The following is a 22,784-nucleotide window of genomic DNA, read 5'->3' as shown; positions in this document are numbered from 1 at the left end:
CTATATACCGTGCCCTGGAGCAGATGTGTTCCTCTTAAAATCCCAGAGAAATAAATGTTCCCTTTTCAGAGAAGCTGTAAAATCTACATCCATATTTAAGTGATCCAGGATTTGTATTCCAGTCTGACTATGAAACTCATGCATTTTGCATTCTACCATACTGCCTTTTGAAGGACTTGATATCCTTCATTCTAATTAAGACATAATAAGTTGAATATGATCACATTGCTACCAGCAAACTAACTGAATTGAGAATGGATCATTGGAATGTTGTTTGCTTTTCCATTAAAATAATAGTGCATAAATTAGCACAGTGCATGACACATACTAGGCTATCAATACATGTTCAGTACATTGAATTTGTCATGTGTTCTATTGTTTGTTAATTTTTGTTTAGTGGCTCTAGCTATGTGGCTACCTGGATGTCACTTGAACTTGACAATTCAAATGTATATTTCATAAATATGAGTTTTCTGAACTAAAAAACAAATGACAATTATATACACCTGATAAAATCCCACATCTCAACATATCCTTGGTCTATGTTTAAAAGAAAAAAGCTGACTTATAATAGACACGCATTGTATCCCCACCCACATTTAAAGGTATTTAATAAAATAAGGGAGTGAATAATTATGAATAATTATACCCAAAGGTCTCAAACTTGTTCAGTGGTGAATCACCTGAAAATCATGTAATTCTATGTAGAGTGCCAAGGAAAGTGAATATTGTAAAATGAAAATGCCTAATCATTATTATGGCACTAAGTCAGATTCAACATTATGCAAGATTATTGTAAAGAAGCAATTACCAATGATTTGAAATAAAAACCATGGAAGAAAAATCAACATGACTATTCTATTAAGCTGTTTCTCCCCTCTAGGAGTTAAGAAAAGACCTCACTATTCTAGCAGTATAGCATATTTGTTCAATTCCAGAAAGATGGGAATTTAGTCTAAAAATGATTCTTTGAGGAACTCATTTTTCTGGAACTCTTTGTGAAATCAAATTAATATAAATATATATGTTTTGAGATACTGGGACATCAAACTTTTTTTTAATCTTTCAGTTGAATTTCTTCCCAAATAGAGAATATTTTTATTCTTTGATTCTTCTAGTCTATTTGTATTCTATGATCAGATTTTGCCAAGACAGACCCGAAGATGCACCTGGATAATTAGGTAATTGGGTATAATTTGGAAAGTCAGTGCTTTTATAAACCATGCTTAATAATGGACTATTTTGATCCTGTCTTGACCCTAGAACTTAAGTCTCAGGAAGTTATTATCTATGATGATGTGGACCTGAGTGAAAAAGAGTCAAAGTAAGTCAATTTACCTTATTGGTTATCCCTGCTGATATTTGACCCATTTCCTGATGCTTTCTTAATTATGATCACAGAACCATCTTTTCAGACCCTTGGAGATTGAATGAAAAGTCAACTTGAGATAGTCTTCTCACTAACAGGGGAAAACACTGAATAACATATATGATCCAACAGTGGTAGGTGACCATAAAAGGCATTGGAGGTTTTGAGTCTGTTTCTGATTTTCATTTTTGAATTTAGACTTGAATCTCATTTTAACACATTTTAAAAATTATCTCCAATGTACACGACAACATGGAGGATAGCAAGCACTATGTGACAGAACCTCCATATTCAAAGACTAAATAACTATAATTTATCAAAAAAGATGGCTGGATGCAGTGGCTCTTGCCTGTAATCCCAGCACTTTGAGAGGCTGAGGTAGGTGGATTGCCTCAGTCCAGAAGTTCAAGACCAGCCTGGGAAGCATGGCAAAATCCCATCTCTACTAAACTAGCCAGGCATGGTGGCACATGCCTGTAGTCCCAGCTATTCAGGAGGCTGAGGTGTAAGGATGGCTTCAGCCTTTGAGTCAGAGGTGTAGTAAGCTGGGATCACACCACTAGGCTCCAGCCTGGGTGATGGAGCCAGACCCTGTTTCAAAAACAAACAAAAAAAAACCCAAAAAAACAAAACAAAACAAAAAGCCATCCTTAAGTTTGCTACTCCCTCTCCAGTCACTTGTTATTTATACTTCTCCTCCTAACCAACTGTTTAAAAATAAAAGTCTCCTCTGTTCATGTTTGATTCATCTTTCCTTGATCACTTCAATTAGGTTTCCTATTATACCATTGAACTTATTTTTGGTAAGGTCACTAATAACTCCTTTGTTAAATCCAATGGATACTTTTAAGCCTTTATTTTATTTGTCTTCTCTATATCTTAAACTATGAACCATGCCATCCTCCAAAGGAAAAAAAATACTAGTTTTTCCCTAGGTTTCTATGTTGTTATTATTTCTTCATTATTTGATGTTATTTTTAAGTTGACATATAATAATTGTACATATTTTCCAGGTATCTAGTGATGTTTCGATACATAAAATATATAGTGATAAGATCAGGGTAATTAGCATATTCATCATCAAACATTTATCATTTCTTTGTGTTGAAAATATTCAATATCTCCCTTCTAGCTATTTAAAACTATGTAATATATTATTGTTAACTATAGTCATCCTATGGTAGTTGTATTAGTCCATTTTTACACTGCTATAAAGAAATACCTGAGACTGGGTAATTAATAAAGGAAAGAAGTTTAATTGACTCACAGTTCAGCGTGGCTGGTGAGGCCTCAGGAAACTTACAATCACGGCAGAAGGGGAAGAGGTACATATTATGTGGCGGCAGGTGAGAGAGAAGAGAAAGTGAAGGGGGAAGAACTCCTTATAAAGCCATTAGAACTCATGAGAACTCATTCACTCTCATGAGAACACTATGTGGGAAACTGCCCCCATGATCCAGTCACCTCCCTCCCTCGATACGTGGGGATTACAATTCAGGTAAGGTTTAGGTGGAGACACAAAGCCTGCCCATATCAGTAATATAGAACACTAGAACATATTCGTCATATCTCACTGTATATTGTATCCTAAAGTAATCTCTCCCTATTCCCTACTTTCCCAGGCTTTAGCATCCTCTGTTCTACTCTTTATTTCTATGAGAGCAACCTTTTTTAGCTTCCATATATGAGTGAGAACATGTGGTGCTTAACTTTCTATTCCTGGCTTATTTCACTTAACATAATGTCCTCCACTTCCATCCATGTTGCTGTGAATGACATGATTTCATTCTTTTTTATGACTGAATAGTTCTCTGCCATGTGTATGTTTATCACATTTTCTTTACCATTCATTTGATGTTGGATACCTAAGTTGATTCCATATGTTGGCTATCACATATAGTGCTGCAATAAACATGGGAGCATAGATGTCTCTTTGATACAATGATTTCATTTCCTTTGGATTAATACCCAGCAATGGAACTGCTGAATCATATGGTATTTCAATTCATAGTTTTTTAGGAACCTCCATACTGTTATTCATAGGTACTGTACTATTGATATTCCCACTAAGAATGAAGAAGGGTTTCCTGTACTCCACATCCTTGTCAGCCTGTGTTGTTTTTTGTCTTTTTGATGATTGTCATCCTAACAGGGATGAAATGATACCTCATTGTGGCTTTGATTTGCATTTCCCTGGTGATTAGTGATGTTGAATATTTTAAAATATGTTTATTGGTCATTGTATTTTATTTTTTTTTATTATACTTTAAATTCTAGGATACAAGTGCTCTACGTGCAAGTTTGTTACATAGGTATACATGTGCCATGTTGGTTTGCTGCACCCATCAACTCATCATGTACATTAGGTATTTCTCCTAATGCTATCCCTCCCCTAGGCCCGCACCGACTGACAAGCCCTGGTGTGTGATGTTCCCCGCCCTGTGTCTAAGTGTTCTCATTGTTCAATTCCTACCTATGAGTTAGAACATGCAGTGTTTCATTTTCTGTCCTTGTGATAGTTTGCTGAGAATGATGATTTCCAGATTCATCCATGTCTCTGCAAAGGGCATGAACTCATCCTTTTTATGGCTGCGTAGTATTCCATGGTATATATGTGCCACATTTTCTTAATCTAGTCTATCATTGATGGACATTTGGGTTGGTTTCAAGTCTTTGCTATTTCAAAGACACAGACTGGCAAATTGGATAAAGGGTCAAGACCCATCAGTGTGCTGTATTCAGGTGACCCATCTCATGTGCAAAGAGACACATAGGCTCAAAATAAAGGGATGGAGGAAGATCTACCAAGCAAATGGAAAGCAAAAGAAAAAAGCAGGGGTTGCAATCCTAGTCTCAGATAAAACAGACTTTAAACCAACAAAGATCAAAAGAGACAAAGAAGGCCATTACATTATTGTAAAGGGATCAATTCAACAAGAAAAGCTAACTATCCTAAATATATATGCACCCAATACAGGAGCACCCAGATTCATAAAGCAAGTCCTTAGAGACCTACAAAGAGACTTAGACTCCCACACAATAATAATGGGAGACTTTAACACTCCACTGTCAATATTAGACAGATCAACAAGACAGAAGGTTAACAAGGATATCCAGGACTTGAACTCATCTCTGCACCAAGCAGACCTAATAGACATCTGCAGAAATCTCCACCCCAAATCAACAGAATAGACATTCTTCTCAGCACCACATCACACTTATTCTAAAATTGACCTCATAATTGGAAGTAAAGTATTCCTCAGCAAATGTGAAAAAACAGAAATCATAACAAACTGCCTCTCAGGCCACAGTGCAATCAAATTAGAACTCAGGATTGAGAAACTCATTCAAAACCACAAAACTACATGGAAACTGAACAACCTGCTCCAAAATGATTACTGGGTAAATAACGAAATGAAGGCAGAAATAAAGATGTTCTTTGAAACCAATGAGAACAAAGATACAACGTATCAGAGTCTCTGGGATACATTTAAAGCAGTGTGTAGAGGGAAATTTATAGCACTAAATGTCCACAAGAGAAAGCAGGAAAGATCTAAAATTGACACCCTAACTTCACAATTAAAAGAACTAGAGAAGCAAGAGCAAACAAATTCAAAAGCTAGCAGAAGGCAAGAAATAACTAAGATCAGAGCAGAACTGAAGGAGACAGAGACACACACACACACACAAAAAGTTCAAAAAGTCAATGAATCCAGGAGCTGGTTTTTTGAAAAGATCAACAAAATTGATAAACCACTAGCAAGACTAATAAAGAAGAAAAGAGAGAAGAATCAAATAGATGCAATAAAAAATGATAAAGGGGATATCGCCACCAATCCCACAGAAATACAAACTACCATAAAAATACTACAAACACCTCTAAGCAAATAAACTATTAGTAATTTTAATGTCATCTGTTGAGAAATGTCTGTTCATTTACCCATTTTTAATTGAATTTTTTTTCTGTTAAGCTGTTTGAGTTTCTTGTATATTCTGGGTATTAATCACCTGTCAGATTAATAGTTTGTAAATATTTTTCTCCATTCTGTAAGTTGTCTTTCCACTCTGTTGATTGTTTCTTTTACTGTACAGAAGCTTTTTAGATTGCTGAAATCCCATTTGTTCATTTTTGCTTTGTTACCTGTGCTATTGAGGTCTTAGTCATAAAACTTTTCCTAAACCAATGTCCTAAAGTGTTTCCCCTATGTTTTCTTCTAATAGTTTTAGAGGTTTGGGTCTTACATTTTAAGTCTTTGATCTATTTTTTTGTTTGATTTTTGTATAGGGTAAGAGGTGGGATGGGGTCTAGTTTTATTCTGCTGTGTATGGATATCCAGTTTTCTCAGCACCATTTATTGAAAAGACTGTCCTTCCCCCACTGAGTGTTCTTGGAATCTTTGTCAAAAAGCAGTTGGCTGTAGATACATGGATTAATTTCTGGGTTCTCTATTCTGTTCCATTGGTTTGTGTGTCTGTTTTATGCCAATACCATGCTGTTTTGGTTACTAGAGCTTTGTAGAATATTTTGAAGTCTGGTACTGTGCTTTATACAGATTTGTTCTTTTGCTCAGAATTGCTTCAGCTACTTGGGGTCTTTTGTGATTCCATACAAATTCTAAGATTGTGTTTTCTATTTCTGTGAAAAATGGCATTGCTATTTTGATGGGGATTGCATTGAATCTGTAGATTGCCTTGGGTACTATGGTCATTTTAACAATATTAATTCTTCCAATCTATGAACATGAGATGTCCTTCCATTTGTTTATGTCATCTACAATTTATTTCATCAGTGTTTTGTCATTTTCTTTGTAGAGATCTTTCACCTCCTTGGCTAAACTTATTCCTAGGTATTTTTGTTTTTTGTAGCTGTTATAAACCAGATTGCCTTCTTGACCTCATTTTCAGCTAGTTCTTTGTTCATGTATAGAAATGCTACTAATTTTTTTATGTTGTTTTTGTATCCTACAACTTTACTGAATTTATTAGTTCTAAGAGTCTCTTGGTAAAGTTGTTAGGTTTTCCTAGATATAAGATCATGTCATCTGCAAACAGGGGCAATTGTACTTCCTCCTTTCCCATTTGGATGTCCTTTATTTATTTCTCTTGCCTCATTTATCCTGCTAGAACTTCCAGTACTTTGTTGAATAAGAATGGAGAGAGTGGGCATCCATGTCTTATTCCAGTTTTTAGAGGAAAAGCTTCCAGCATTTCCCTGTTAGGTAAGATGTTAGCTGTGGGTTTGTTATATATGGCCTTTATTATGTTGAGGTACTTTCCTTCTATGCCTAATTTGTTGAGAGCTTTTATTATGAAGGGATGTTGAATTTTGATAAATGCTTTCTCTGCATCTATTGAAATTATCATATGGGTTTGTTCTTCATTCTGTTGCAGTGATGTTTCACATTTATTGATTTGCCTATGCTGAATGACCCAACTTTGTTAACTGCAGGCATGTTCCTGGTGGTCTGATTGATGGACATCAATATGACCACGGAGGGGGTGATGGCTAGAGAATTTCTGGCTTCACAAGATGAAGCCAGTGATTCATGAGGTGAGCTGAAATCTTCCCAGCCTGATACTTCCCTTTCTATCACAGCAATCCTCCATGATAGATTAGAATGGTTCCCAGTTGGCCAGGTGCGGTGGCTCATGCCTGTAAACCCAACTCTTTGGGAGGCAGAAGTGGGAGGATCACTTGAGCTCAAGAGTTTGAGACCAGTCTGGGCAACATAATGGGACCCCATCTCTATTTTTATAATGTAAAAAAATATTTTAAATTGTTTCAGACAAGAACATCAAGGCTAAGGGTAACTAACTTGTCCACGCGATTGAGTACAGAGGTAGGTCTGAGATCTGGGTGGCCTGCCCCCAAGCCAGCGCTCTTTCCTGCCACCTATCCTCTCTCTGGGGATGTGCTCACCAAGTGAGCCCAGGGGTCAGTGTGTGAGGTTATAGAGGGACAGCAGCCTGGTTGTGTGCAGGGAGGATGCCCTGGGAGTCAGTTTTGTGTTTGTTTGTTTTTTGAAACAGGGCCTCACTCTGTCCCTCAGGCTGGAGTGCAGTGGTGGCATGATCATGATTCACTGCAGCCTTGACCTCCTGGGCTCAGGGATACATCCCACCAATATGTTCTTGCATTTCTGGGATGTATCACACTACATCATGGTGTATTATCTTTTTGATGTGCTGTTGTATTGAGTTTGCTAATATTTTGTTGAAGATTTTTGTGTCTATGTTCATCAGGGATATTGACCTGTAATTTTCTTTTCTTTTCTTTTTTGTATCCTTCTCTGCTTTTGGTATCAGGGTTATGCTGGCCTCATAGAATGAGTTAGGAAGAGTTCATTCTGCTTTAATGTTTTGGAATAGTTTGAGAAGATTTGGTATTAATTCTTTTTTAAAGGTTCAGTAGAATTCAGCAGGGACGCCATCCAGTCCTAGACTTTTCTTTTTTGGGAGATTCTTTGCTACTGATGCAATCTCATTGCTTTTATTGGTCTTTTCAAGTTTTCTAATTTTTTCTTGGTTCAATCTCAGGTTGTATATTTCCATGAATTTAGCTATTTCCTCCAGGTTTTCCCATTTGTTAGCAGATAGTTGCTCACAGTGGTCTCTAAGTGATGTCTCTTTTTTTCACTTCTGACTTTATTTACTTGAACTTGCCCTTCCCTCCCTCTCCCCCTTTCCCCTTCCCCTCCCCTTTAATTTTCCCCCTCTCCTTCCCCCTCCCCTTTCCTCTTCCCTCCCCTTACCTCCCCTCCTCCCTCCCTTCCCTTCCTCCCTCCCTTCCCCTCTCCTTCTCACCCCATCTCTCTGTCTAGTCTAGGTAATGGTTTGCCAATTTTGTTTCTTTTCAAAACACCGGCTTTCTGTTTCATTGATCTTTTGTATTTTTTATCTAAATTTGTTTATGTCAGCTCTGATCTTTATTATTTCTTTTCTTCTACTAACTTTGAATTTGGTTTGTTCTTCCTTTTCTAATTATTTGAGATAAATCATTAGATTGTTTTTTGAAATCTTTCTAGTTTTTGATGTAGGCATTTATTACTATAAACTTGTCTCTTAATATTGTTTTTGCTGTGTTCTATAAGTTTGGTATGTTGTGTTTCTAAGTATTATCCTTAATTTCTCCCTTCACCCATTGGTTGTTCAGGAGCATGTTGTTTAATTTCCATATATTTGTATAGTTTCAAATGTTCCTGTTGTTATTGATGTTTAGTTTTAATCCACTGTGCTCAGATGAGATACTTGATATGATTTTGATTTTTTAAAACTTGTTGATACTTGTTTTGTGTCCTAACTTATGAACAGTTCTGGAGAATGTTCCATTGATAATGAAAAGAATGTGTACTATACAGAACATGAGTGACATGTTCTGTAGATGTGTATTAAGTTCTGTAGATGTCTGTTAGGTCCATTTGGTCTATGGTGCAGTTTAAATAGGATGTTTGCTGTTTTTATTTCTGGATAATCTGCTTAGAGTGGGAGGTTGAAGTCTCCCAACTATTATTGTATCAAGGTATATCTCTCCCTTTTGGCCTAATAATATTTGTTTTATATATCTGGGTGCTCCAGTGTTGGATCCACTGAAGATGGAGCTCCACATCTAGTCCTTTTAATCTCTATGTTGGTGACTATCTCTATGTTGGTGACTATTTCAATAAACACACAGTTGCTCAGGCTGAAACCCTAGGTTATCTATTATTCCTTCTCTTGTGCCTTTCCCTTCCCTTCACTCTCTTCCAATAACTCAAAACTGTTCCCACTTTTCCCATCCCCACTGCACAGCCACAGTGCAGTCTTGTTTCTCAACCAGATTACTACAACTCCCTGAATGGCCATCTTACCTCCATTTCAGTTTATTCTCCAGACTTTCTTAAGTGCTAATGTGACCACCTACCACCCAACAGCTGAAGACTGTTTAGTGGTTACCCATCACTTTCAGAATGAAGTCAAAACTGCTTAGGAAAACATAAAATTTATTCATAATCCAGTCCCTGGCAACCTCTTAGCCTCACCTGTTATTCCTGCTTACCCACTATTCCTGTGTTCCATCCATACTCTACTACGTGGAGTTCCTTAGACCGGATATACTGTCTAGCATTTCCAGACCTTCACATTTGTTCCAACTTCATCAATTCACTCAACAAATATTTATTGAACATGTCCTTTGTGCCAGGCACTGTGCTAGGTGTTGGGTATAAAGCAGTAAACAAAAGAGATATAATTCCTACTCCTGCGGGCATAGAGAGACTAAATCAATAAACAAACGAAAACATTAGTCTATAATTACACATTGGAATTTGGTTGCTTTGAAACAGGATATTTTGAAAGACAGTGGATATAAGGTGTGTGCTGGTAGGGGTTTTAAAGTATTGATAGTTATGGAAAGCCTCTTCAAGAAGGTGATAATTTAAGAAGAAAAGAATAGTTCTACCTGTGACACACTTTGCCATGTTTTTTGCCGGCTATTTTATCCCTCATTATTTAAAATTGGATTCAGATTTTACTTTTTCTAAGAAGCCCTCTCTAACTTTATCTATTTAAGTTAGGTACTCCCTTTTTTTATCAAGATATTTTTCTTAGAATTGTAGTGGTCTGTTTTCTTGACTTTCTTATCTGCTAGACTGGGAACTCTTTGAGGTAGGGACTGTGACTTTCATATCTGTATCATGTGTCTGATACCAAAACATAATTTGATAAATTAGTTAACAAAGAAGGACCTGCTATAAAAATGTGCAAGATAATCTGGAAGCTCAGAATAGGTAGACATTACTGTTATTTAGGTGATCAAAAATCTTTGGGCCAAGCTGGAACAGGAAAGACAGGTAACATTTTGACAGGTGAAGACTGGGAGCAAAAGAAGATGAGAGAAAAGGGAGGAGCAAGAGGGGGAGTGGACAACTGTAAATGGAAAACACACGTGTTTGGGAAGTTCTGTTGGACCATAAGGCGTATATAATCAGGAAAGGGGTGTTACAAGCAGGAAATGTAATTTGGCATAAGATGGAAGAGAATTCTGAAATATCAAATTAGGGTAAAGAATAAGTTCTTTTTCTCTTTTGTTTGAGATGGAGTCTTGCTATGTTGACCAGGTTGAAATGCAGTGGCTATTCACAGGCGTGATCATAGCACACTGCACTTTGACCTCCTGCCTCAAGCAGTCCTCTCCCCTCAGCCTCCCAAGTAGCTGGAACTACAAGTGCATACCAGTGAATCTGGATAAATTATTTTTCTTAAGTCATTTGTAAAAAATCAAAAGAAAACAAAATTTGTAAAGCATGGTAAAACAAATTGCCCTGAACCCATCATTCGACTTAAGAACTAGAACGTAACCAATACTTTGGCCTCTTTTCCTTGTAAACACCATGTATCCCTTCCCTCAAGGTAACTGTTCTCATAAATTTGGTGTTTTCATTTCCTTGTTCAAAATAAATATAGTTTTAACAAACATATGAAACAAAAATTGTTTTCTTTGGGATTTGAACATCATGAAAATGAGACACTGTATACAGAGTTCTGTAACTTTTTTATTCAAATATAATCTTTCATTTTTCCTTTCATTTTAATGTTCTGTAATATTCCATTATATGTATATATCATAATTCATTTATCTATTCAATTGTTGGTAACTATTGGGGCCCTTACAAATAATATTGCCACAGATATTTTATTTATGGCTCCTCTGAATGTGTGCAGGAATTTTTCTAGAAGATAGAAGGGGAAAAATGCAAATTATAGGGAATGAAAATTCATATGAAAATGCCAACTTGTTTTCCAAAGTGGTCATACCACTGTGACCTTCCATTTCATTCTCTCTGCTCATCCATTTCCTCGCTTGTAAAACTTTGAGTGATTGGTTTAAAGGATTGTTGCAATACTTACTTTGAAAACCAAATGAGTAAACAAATGTAAGATGCTTAGCATAAGACCTGACACATAGATGCTAAAAATTACTAGTTCCTTCTATAATAAATACCTTCTCCCTTCCCTGCATCTTCTTTTGCCTGGAATCACTAACATTACATGCTAGTTGGCTTAGCCTTGTTTCACAATGGAGTTCAGTTATATTATTCACATTTTAGAGACCAACGCCCCCGAGGCTTATAAAGGAGATGAAATGTGATTATAAGCAGGCTGATCTCTTGCATCTGGTTTCAAATTTGGATTATGACACATCACGGGTCAGCAAACTATGGCCGGAGGACCAAATATGGCCTGCCACTTGTTTCTGTGTATAAAATTGCAACAGTAGAGTTGAAGAGTTGCCATAGAGATAATATGGCTGCAAAGCCTAAAATATTTACTATATGGCCTTTCCATGGATTATCAAAATATATTTCTAGATGGCTTTTTAATTTTTTGTAAAACATAATTGCCTATGAAGTGTTGATGGTTCCACAAATGTATAAGTCAGTCTTAATTTACTTGCTCAAAATATATTTCTCCTCAGAGATGAAGATAAACTGAAAATGTGGAAACCCAAGTTTCTGACACCAAAGGAAAAAAAAGAGAAAAACGGTGCTGAAGAATCAGAAAGGTGGGAACACAGAGGCACTTATGTTATAGGTTATCTGTGGCAATTTATACCTCTTACCAGCTGTGTGGCCTTAGATAAGTAAGGAAATTTGATTCTCAGCTTTTTCATCTACAAAATGAGAATAACAACATCTACATCATAGTACAGTTGAGAGGATTAAAAGGGACAAAGAATATAAAAATATTAAGTGTCATATACATGTATCTTCATCTTCCTCCTCCCTGCTTTTGGTGGATAGGAAGTGAGAAAAGATTTCAAGTTAACCATTTTCAAACAACGACAAATTTCTAGTCTTCTTTTAGGTTGTAAGAACTTCCCCTTATAAGATATCATGTAAATAAAACTCCAATTAGAACTTAAATGTAACTTTGAGAAAAAAACAAACTAGGTATCATATAGTAACACTGATTTCCCTAAAATATAATTCTAGTTATGACTATAATGAGTGTTAGAAGTTTAAAATGTTTTACTGAGTCAAGATCTAATCTGCATTCATGTGATTCAAGTTCCCAAGCAGTTGTGAGAGGATGTTTTTACTGAGGCAGGTGGTTTCTTACTGCTCTCTGATCCCATCTTCTCAATTGCTAGGACATGAGGCAGGATATGAGGTACTTTTTTAACAAATGACTTGGGGAAATATTTGTCTAAATAGTCACTGAGATGTGAACATTGTGTAGTCTGTCTGCTCTGGGAAACCTGTTAGAAAAGTCCTACTGGGGTGCACCAGAGGAAACCAGACGTTAGTGTCTGAGACTCAGAGGATGGCATTGGATGGCCCTTCTCGTAAGTTTATTTTCTTTAGGTTCAGACTTGATGTAATTTATTTTTCTCAGGTTGGAAAGATGTATTAACAGACTAGAAAAGAAACTTTCTATCTTAAACTTCATACTTTTACATACATTTGCACAGCGTAACAAAACAGAATTCCAAGAGAGGAACTATTAGTAACATTTTTGATCTGCCCCCCAGAAAGCTTTTTAGTATGTTGATAACTACAAATAATGCTTCTTAGGAAACAATTTTCCAGTGCCTTTTTATTTTTATTTTTTTTACAACAGAGTGATATAACAGTATACTTTTATTTTGAACCAAGTAAATTAGAAAATGTTACAGTAAGGGTAATTATTTCTGTATCAATTTCTATGTGCTCTTTGATCTTTTTAAAATGATTTCGACCATAACGTATTCTACCAGTAAGGAAGAAATGTTTTCTATATCAGTTCAACCCTTTTATTATTCTTTTATCAATCAAAGATGATGGTAAGTTTAAAGAGAAGTTGGGCAAAGGTATCTGTCTTAGCCTATTTGTGTTGCTATAAAGGAACACCTGAGGCTAGGAAATTTATAAAGAAAAGAGGTTTATTTAGCTCATGGTTCTGTAGACTGTACAAGCAGCATGACATTGGCATCTGCTTCTGGTGAAGGCCTCAGGCTGCTTCCACTCATGGCAGAAGGTGAAGGAGAATGCGCAGAGATCACAGGGCTAGAAAGGGAGCGAGAGAGACAAGTGAGGTACCAGGCTCATTTTAACAAATGAGATGCCAGGCTCCAGGAAACTATGACAGTGGTAACTCACTCATTACCAAGAGGACAGCAGCAAGCCATTCATGAGGGAAACAACCCCATGACACAAACATCTCCCATTAGGCCCCACCTCCAACATTAGGGCTCAAATGTCAACATGAGGCTTCGAGGAGTCAAATATCCAAACCATAGCAGTATCCTAGGTATAACGGCATGAAAAGGATAACCCACTTTCTAAGATGACCCAATTAGACATTGTAATGTGTAGGGAAATGGGCAGCTGATGAAGCTGGAAAGATGATCTGGCCAGATTATAAAATGCTAATGAATTTAGACTTTATCCTATTGGCAATAGAGAGACATTGAAAGGTTTTAAGCAAGAGAGTGACATAACTAAATTTTAGAAAAATGACTCTGCAGGCATGTATGCCAATGGATTTGAGGAAGGAGAGGTAAGACGAAGATGGTATCTCAGGCAATAAGTAGTGATAATCTGAAATATGGCAGTGGCTGTAATCTTGGAAATAAACAAATGTAGGGGACACTTTGGAATAAAATTGACAGGATTTGGTTGACGTTTTTACTTCTGTCAATACATTAAACTGCTAAAAAGAAGAAACAAATCTCATGTGAAGAGCAAGAGGGAGGACTAAGAGTATAATCAGCTTCTTCTGTAGCGTTATTTACTTTTATGTGCTGAAATTCTTGCACATGTTTTGTGGCATCTTTCTTTATTTTCTTAATGGTATTCATCCTCCAAAACATTCAGCAAACTGGAGAGCTCTTCAATTGAACCATGTAGATTTGTGATCTCCAATTAGGTTTAACAACTCAGAAAACCACACAAAGTAAACTGCTTACTCATTCTTACTGGTTTCCATGAAATAATCTGAAGGTGAATGGGAACATATGTAAATTTCCTAAAACTAAAAAAAACCCAAAAAACAAAAAACAAAACAAGTTATATCTATAAGTCTCATTCAGACAAGTTTCTTGTTTACCTTCATTTGTTTAACCAATGTGATTTTATCCCAAGTTATTATCTTGCCATCAAAAATATTTTTTAATTGTGGGGAAAAGCAATTGGTATTACCCTGATCACTTGTTTGACAATTTGCTCTAATGGAAATATGTGTGTGTATTTGTATTATGAACCTACATACGTGTGTGTACATATACACAAATACAGATGCATGACTTTGCATATGTATTATTTTATATAAAATTATGTACACAAAAAACTATACCTGAATTTGTCCTGAAATGAAGTGACTTTGTAGACTCGGCAACTTAAGAATTTTATTATAATACATTTTACCCTACCTGCACATTTCTTGCTAGTTTCTCTCCTAGAAGTTTCTTCAAAACCAAGAAGCAAAACTTAGAAAAGAACAGAATGAAAAGAGAAGAAAAACTATTTAGAGAAAGGTTTAAGGTACGTTCTCTTCTCGAGGTAAAAATTAGCAATATTGACAGCTTGGAGCTTTCATTTAAAAAAAAATCTGTAAGTATGCTGTGCCTCTGCCTCTCTAAGATACAGACATTATCTTTGACACAAAAAGCCAGCATTTCATTCCTATTTTTTCCTGATACATTTCTATATTCTTATGTCTGTACATGCTATTCCTTCTTCCTGGAAAAACTCCTAAGTTGTTCTTGAAGGCTCTGTTCAAATGTCACCCACTCCTCCCTAACTTGTCCAGGTTAAGTTACTCCTTCAGCACATTTTATATATCTATTTTACACATGTCTTTTATAACACTGATTAGTTGTATTAAAGCATTTGTGTGTGTGTGTGTGTGTGTGTGTGAATCTTTTTTTTTCTTTTTTTTTTTTTTATTATACTTTAAGTTCTAGGGTACATGTGCATAATGTGCAGGTTTGTTACATATGTATACTTGTGCCATGTTGGTGTGCTGCACCCATCAACTCGTCAGCACCCATCAACTCGTCATTTACATCAGGTATAACTCCCAATGCAATCCCTCCCCCCTCCCCCCTCCCCCCTCCCCCCTCCCCCCTCCCCCCTCCCCCCACCATGATAGGCCCCGGTGTGTGATGTTCCCCTTCCCAAGTCCAAGTGATCTCATTGTTCAGTTCCCACCTATGAGTGAGAACATGCTTTTCTGTTTTCTGTTACTAATTAATCTCTTGAGTCCTTTTTGAGAAAGAAACCCTGTCTCATTCAGGTTTGTTCCCCAGGGCCTGACATAAAACTGTACAGACAGTGTTTGGTAAATGAATGCCTAAATAAACATGCAAATGAATAACAAAATGAACAAATGAATGACGCAGCATCCGAAGCTCTCTGCCTTCTTATTCTGTTATTAAGAATCCATGGAACATTTTTTCGTTATTCTAAAGCTCAACCTTCCCTGATTTCATATATTGTCAAAGTGAGGATTATTAACTATGAAACATACTGAGCACTTTCCATGTGCCAGACACTGGATTGAGAGAGACAAATTGTGCATCCTCCTCATAAAATTTATCTAAGTCACTATGCAGCCTAAAATTTTTCAAAAATTCCCCCTTGCAAAATGTTTAAAGTTTAGGCTTCCTAACATGACATAGAAAGCTCTTTATGTCCTGACCTTTGCATATCTTCCTGGCTTTATCTCTTGCCACTCTTTGCCTTGCACTTTCTGCTTTGGCCACAAACTGCTCATAGTTCTGTCCCTTGAATGAACCTCCACCTCTATCTTTGTCTTGCCATTTCATCTCTCTAGGTGCTTCCTTGGTCTATTCCAACTATCTGGTACAATTTTGAACTTTTCTCCATCTGACTAGCTCTTGTTCATTTATCAAGCTCCAGTCGAGGGATCTCCTCTTCTCCAGGAAGACTTACCCAAATCTTCTAATTAAATAAATTACTCTTCTTCCATTTACCTATATGCTTGAGCAATCTCTAGCTTATCCCACATTAACAAAATTGGTATTACATGTTCATCATATTAAACTATGAGCTCCTAGAGGACAAAGGTTATTTTATATATGTTTATATCCATGTGCAGAGCAGAATAAGGCTGCTTAGCATTTTGTAAACACGCATAAAATATTTTTTGAGATGAACTAAAATAGGAATGTACACAAATCTCTCATAATCACTGATAATTCCTGTTTGAACCAAAGCTGATTGGGGTTACTATATCTAGAAATTGTGATATGTTATTATCTACTACAACCTTGATGTTATTTGATTAATTGAAAAACAACCATGAGGCAATCACTTGTTGAAAAGACCCTTATGTTCCATCCAATCCTTTTTTCCCTCTCCGTGTGTTTTTGATTGTTTCATGTGGGAAAGATATTCCATTTCCTGTATATGTGTATAATTTCATTCTTATTACCTGTAGTGGGTTTCCTTGATAGGCCATTTCAATAATTTTTATCCAGCTCAAATCATAAAACATTGGATAACTCATTTGTGCCAGGCACTGAGGGTACAATGATGAATAAGGCTGTCTACTATTTTCACTTGATAAGACAGTATGTTTATTAAATTATATAATAGGAATAGATATAAAGTATAGTTAAGAGACAGTAAGTTATATATGGCAGTCATAACAGTTTTCATGTGAAGTGGTTAAGAGAAAGAAGAGTATTTCAAGTAAACAGCATGTATTCAAGGATTGTCATGTAGCTTGATGCAGCTTCAGTAAAGAAGACAAAGATAGAGGGATGGAGAATGGCAGTATGCAAAGGACCTTGAATGTCAGGCTAAGCAGTGTGGATCTCATCCTGAAAGCAATAAGGAGTTTTTAGAACTTTATAAATAGAAAGGTGACCTAATTAGATCTGTATTTTAAGAAATCACTATGAATTCACAGTGAGCAATGGCCTGTAAAGGATAAAAAAGCCAGTAAGGAAGCGATTGCTTTGTTAAGTAAAGGAAAAAAGCTATCTTGTAGATCTGATCTCATTTGATATAGGTTGATCTTGTAATTTATCATCCAAACACAGGACACCTCTAAGAGTGGAAGGAGGAACTCTTAATCATAATAATAAATAGTTATAGATAGACATATTAGTTATAAACAGACAATATCCTGGGCAAAAGGAGATATTTGGTCACACTGATTTGGAGAAGTAGGTACCTTTAATCTAAGCTGTGTATTCTGGAACTATCTGTTTGTGGTCAACAGATTTCAGTGCATTAGAAGGTGATGTGCTGCAGATGTATAGGTCAGTATGTCAGGAAAAGATTCCCAAGGTCAGGACTTGAATTTCTCAGGAGTTTTTAACAAAATACCTGCCTACCCGTGAATACAAAAGGAGACTGGGAATTGCCCCCAACTGGGTACAGCCAATTCCCACTACTTTAAAATAACATGTAGTATAGCTATATATAAGAATACATAAGCTCACACAGAGAAAAAGCATGCAAAGAGTGTCATCTAGAAATGATAGGTATGTAAGAATATTATAAACTTTAAGGCACTACACAGAAGTTTTAGTAATGGAACAGTTAACTACCATCCATGGTGCTTAATTCATACCTACGTTACAACCTCATCCAGCAGGGCTCATTCTAGTACAATTAAGTAATGGTTGTGCACACACTGGGGTCTGTCTGGGGATAGGGTATGGGGATGGAGAGTATTAGAAAGGATGGTTAATGCATGCTGGGCTTAATACCTAGGTGATAGCTTGATAGGTGCAGTAAACCACTATGGTACACATTTGCTTATGTAACAAACCTGTACATCCTGCACATGTACCCCATAACTAAAAATAATAATTTTTTAAAAATATTTGAGAGAAAAAAATAATAATGGCTGTGAAAACACTTTGAAAATATAATCATACCAAACAAATGTGAGATTGCACCATTTTACTATTATTTTCTTAAATGACTTTCCTTTAACTGTATACCTTCCTATTTTCTATTCCTATATGTGTTAACTAGTCAATAGTATCTGGAGTTTATTTTGAGGTTACTATATTATATCCTCCATTAATTTTGTTATGAAAAATAACTATGCAAGAATGGTCTGATTAGTAATTTCTCATTTCAGTACAATAAAGAGATTATTGTCATCAACACAGCAGTGGCCTGTTCCAATAATTCAAGAAATGGAATATTTGATTTGCCAATAAGTCCTGGAGAAGAACTGGAAGTCATTGATACCACCGAACAAAATCTAGTGATATGTCGTAATTCTAAAGGCAAATGTAAGTTTATTTGCTAATTTTTCATAACATTTCATTGTTTTTAAAAAGAATCTTAAAGCATTTTCTCTATAACTTTCAAATTAACAGTGATTTTTCTTTCTATAGATGGATATGTGCTCATTGAACATCTAGATTTCAAGTAAGCTGTTTGATTTTGTACTTTAAATCATGAGTTCCTAATACATTGTTGTATACATTAGTCTCAAGAGAAGACTACTGAATCTATTGAAATTCAGGATAAGTTTTAAAAATTAGACATGCAGTACCCTATTCTATAAGGATCATTTTGGAAGATACTTTATTATTGTCTCTCCTGAGTATGCTATCAAACTTCTCTACATAGCTTTATAAACATTTTAAAAGAACACAAACATATTAAACTAGATCAGAAATTCCCTAGAAATCTCCCACTCAACTGTTTCATTGTCCTATATTTTTAAATGTTTGCATATTTTTCTTTATTCTCAGGCATCAGAGTTGGTCACCTTAGAAAGATCAAGATCAAATGTTATGGACTGAGAACTATTCCTAAGATCCTAGTCCTGCCTTACATCAGTTTCAGGTTACAGGTCAAAACTTTAGAGATGGTGGAATCTGTGGAAACTTTCGTTCTGAACTTAAAAGAGAAAAATAAAAACAAATCCTCAACATTTAGATGTTGGTTTTACTCCTAAAAGGTTATCTGTCAATGTCTATTTCAGTATCTACTTCACTGCCAGTTCAAGAGAATGTGAAACAGTATGTGTTAGCATTTGAGCACTTATTTAATGAGCCATATCCAAAGTTAGAAATCATGCCTTATGGCACCTAGTCAGTTGTGCAGATGGTTGGTTTGCTTCTAATATTAGCACACGAGCGTTTGTAATTTCTAGATGTTGTGCATTCAAATTTGGTATAATTTAATTCTGAACAGTAAACAGTGTAACCAAGGTCTTTTAAATACTCAAGTTTAAGGTATAATCTTAATTATGACTCAGTCTTTAAAAAGGTATAAATGTCCTTTTACTTTATCACAAAAATAAACTCATATGAATACTGTTCCACATTGGTTTCTTTTGGGAATAGTTTCCCAAAAAATAACTTATTCCTAAATTCACCCATCATTTTAAGGAGTGCCCAAATGTACTTAACAAAATAATATATATGCTGTATTACTTTAAAACATCTTTTTGTCCAAAATAAGAACAATTGTCATTATTTTGTCTATGCCCAAATAACTATTGAACTAGCAGCATTCATATGTACTTTCATTTATATGGAATTAAATAAAACTTTAAAAACTGAGCTGTAATATCTATTCCATTTTTTAAATGAGGTGCACTGCATGTCAAGAGAAATAAATTCTACATATGCATTTAACAGTTTCAAATTTTTAAGTGGCTTTTTCAGCACTGAAAAACTGAAGAATTTCACTCAGTTCTTTAAGTAGGATGATTCTGGCCATCACAAGTGTGATGGATTTTGTTTCCATGGCCTTGTTCTTTATATTGAGGCCACTTTTTAAGCTTCTAGGTTCTTTTCTTTTCCTTTTCATGTTCCAAATGACATTTGCCAATAAAGGCCAAGCTTATTCTAAAAGACATGAATCAAAGATATTCAAAAAGTTCAGACTTTAAAGAAGGAAATCTGTAGAGATTATTACAAATAACATAATTAAACAAGATATGAATGGAAGAGCTAAAGGATTAAAAAATGTTTTACAGAGAAGGTAACACTGAAGCTTGGTCTTTAAATATGTTTATTTATTAGACAAGGCACAGAGATGGAAGAGCCATGCTCTGTCTGGTGATTATGAAGAAATTCATAGTAAACGGAGTGGAGAATGTCTGGTGGGAAATGGCAAGAGCTGCTTGCAATGGGGCAAAGTGGGGCTAGAATGTGACAGACTTCACTTGTACCTTTTCCTCTAGAGAGTAAGGAGTCATTTAAGGGTTAAGCAGGAAAAAAAATGTCAGTTATTTGGGGGATAGGAAGAAAATGCCAGATACTTGGGGGATGGGAAGCAATCACCAATATGGATAATAGAGGAGAGGTGAATTGTTTTTGCAATATTCTAGGCAAAAGGGCATTATACCTTAAGACAGCAGCAACAGAAATATATGGTACAGGAGCCCCATTAGAGGTATTACAGAGGTAAAAGAGAATGTCTTGGTGACGACTTAGCTGTATCGGTGCGAGAGAAGGAGAATTAGGGAATGGCTTTGAGACTTCTTTTCTGGGAGATGCAATGAAGGCTTGTACTAAAGATTGGAAATATATTTCTGCTTAGACTAGAGACCAAACTCTGCTTGGACCCCCTGAACTAAAACTATTACCCAGTGAGAGGCATTTGCAGCCCTCTCCTGCTCTCCAGGACCATAACTATTAGAGTAGGCATTGTAGAAGACAAGGCTAAGTATGGTCTGTGGGCAAGAAGAGTATACGACTATGCTGAGCAGAAATCTTTCATGCAATAATCCTGTCCAACAGAGAATCATATACCATACATCACTCTTGCCACTTCACCAAGCCACTAAGCATTTTAAATCTTGGAGTGACAGCGGGACTAAATTTGAACTCAGATAGGTTTGTTCCCTGCACTTTCCACCTCATCACATGGTCCCTTGTTTTAATTTGACTCAGCTCTTTGCATCTCAATTTCCTCATTAAAACAGGGCTAGGCTGGGCATGGTGGCTCACGCCTGTAGTCCCAGTATTTTGGGAGGCTGAGGTGGGCGGATAACTTGAGGTCAGGAGTTTGATACCAGCTGGCCGATATGGTGAAACCCTGTCTCTACTAAAAATACAAAAATTAGCTGGGTGTGCTGGTGCACATCTGTAATTCCAGCTACTCAGGAGACTGAGACAGGAGAATCGCTTGAACCTAGGAGGCGGAGGTTGCAGTGAGCTGAAATCATGCTGCTGCACTCCAGACTGGATGACAGAGTGAGACTCCATCTAAAATAATAACAATAATTAATAATAAATGGCTAATAACTCTGATCTTGTCTACTTCACAGGGTAGTTGTTATGCTATAATGTAATAATATAAAAGTAATCTAAAATTCGTAATACACACAATGGTATAAGTGGTGTCATTTTTGTACCTGGCTTTTTCTGAAGTTGGAAGATGCTGAAAACAAAAATACATTTTTAAAATTCAAATTGTACGACTTGATAGAATGGCTGTTAAGTAATTTTTTTGCGTAGACAGAAAAACGTTGTGTTAAAAGCCTATTAAATAGCATATACTGAAGAATAAACTATTTTGTCTAATATAAACTAGTAACTAATTATTATTTATTGATATGGTATAGGTTTTTAGAAAAAAATGATTGTTTTTCTATCCATACTTAATGCAGTTATGTCTCTATTTCACTAATATCAGCCACATTTCCTCCATTCTTGGAATCAAAGCATCAAAACTATATTTCTCACATTATTAATCTGCAAGGTTTCAAAATGTAAACACCAAGACTAAGACTTCAGTGATATTCTAAGCAGATGTCATCTGTCTCCCAGAAACCCTAATTGAGCATAAAGCTTCAATGGAAAGACTAAGTTTACATTTTATTTTCAATTTTGTATAAAAATAAAGATAATGGCATCATCAGATAAAAGGCAGCATAATAAAGCACTTTACTGTAACAGAGGCTTAACACTGGCCTATTCATAAACTCATTGATATATAGGCCAGGCCCTCCAGCAACCTTAAGATGTCCCAAGACCTCCCTTCCCACTTCTGAGTTTCTCTGTGATATACTCACTCTTCTAAGACTGCATAGCAACCTTCTTGACCAGGCCCTCTCCTGCAAATCTTCAAAACTTTTAAAAGGTATATTCTAGGGGGAAGAAATGGAAGAGGAAAAATATGAACATACAATAACAAAACTAAGAAGTGGCTGCCTCTTATTATGGGTGAGATTCTTCTCAGATTCTTTAAATTTCCTTCACTTTTCAAATTTCCTATAGGAAGCATCTATTATCTATGCAATTTAGGAAATAAAAAATATTCTCACTAATAAAAACAAATCCATTCTTTTCCTTCAAGTTTAGAAAAAGTGAATTGAAATCTTTACCTGTATATCCTGATTTTAATATGTTTGCATTTGTCTTTTTCATGAGGGCTAAAGTCTGTTTTTCAAAAAGCATACAGTCCAGGTGGGCCCAGCTTAATCACATGAGCCCTTAAAATTT

The 22,784-nt window shown here is 35.9% G+C and overlaps 1 protein-coding gene across 2 annotated transcripts in view; it reads left to right on the top strand.

Moving 5' to 3' along the window:
• FYB2 (FYN binding protein 2) overlaps positions 1-19,962 on the top strand; it is a 111,028-nt gene extending 91,066 nt beyond the window's left edge. The window contains exons 15-20 of one of the 2 annotated variants that reach the window (XM_033225038.1): positions 1,264-1,324; positions 11,823-11,909; positions 14,775-14,868; positions 18,452-18,608; positions 18,714-18,747; positions 19,077-19,962. In XM_033225038.1, coding sequence (XP_033080929.1) covers positions 1,264-1,324; positions 11,823-11,909; positions 14,775-14,868; positions 18,452-18,608; positions 18,714-18,747; positions 19,077-19,098 — 455 coding nt within the window. In that variant the 3' untranslated portion in view covers positions 19,099-19,962. Of the gene's footprint in view, positions 1-1,263; positions 1,325-11,822; positions 11,910-14,774; positions 15,286-18,451; positions 18,609-18,713; positions 18,748-19,076 lie in introns of those variants that run through there. The other variant, XM_033225037.1, reaches the window with a different exon arrangement.
• Positions 19,963-22,784: the final 2,822 nt, after the last annotated feature.

The sequence above is a fragment of the Trachypithecus francoisi genome, unplaced genomic scaffold (assembly GCF_009764315.1).
Source record: "Trachypithecus francoisi isolate TF-2019V2 unplaced genomic scaffold, Tfra_2.0 Lachesis_group12, whole genome shotgun sequence".
In the NCBI taxonomy this organism is placed as follows: domain Eukaryota; kingdom Metazoa; phylum Chordata; class Mammalia; order Primates; family Cercopithecidae; genus Trachypithecus; species Trachypithecus francoisi.
The sequence above is the reverse complement of the archived record's forward strand: the minus strand, read 5'-3'. Positions and strand labels throughout refer to the sequence as shown.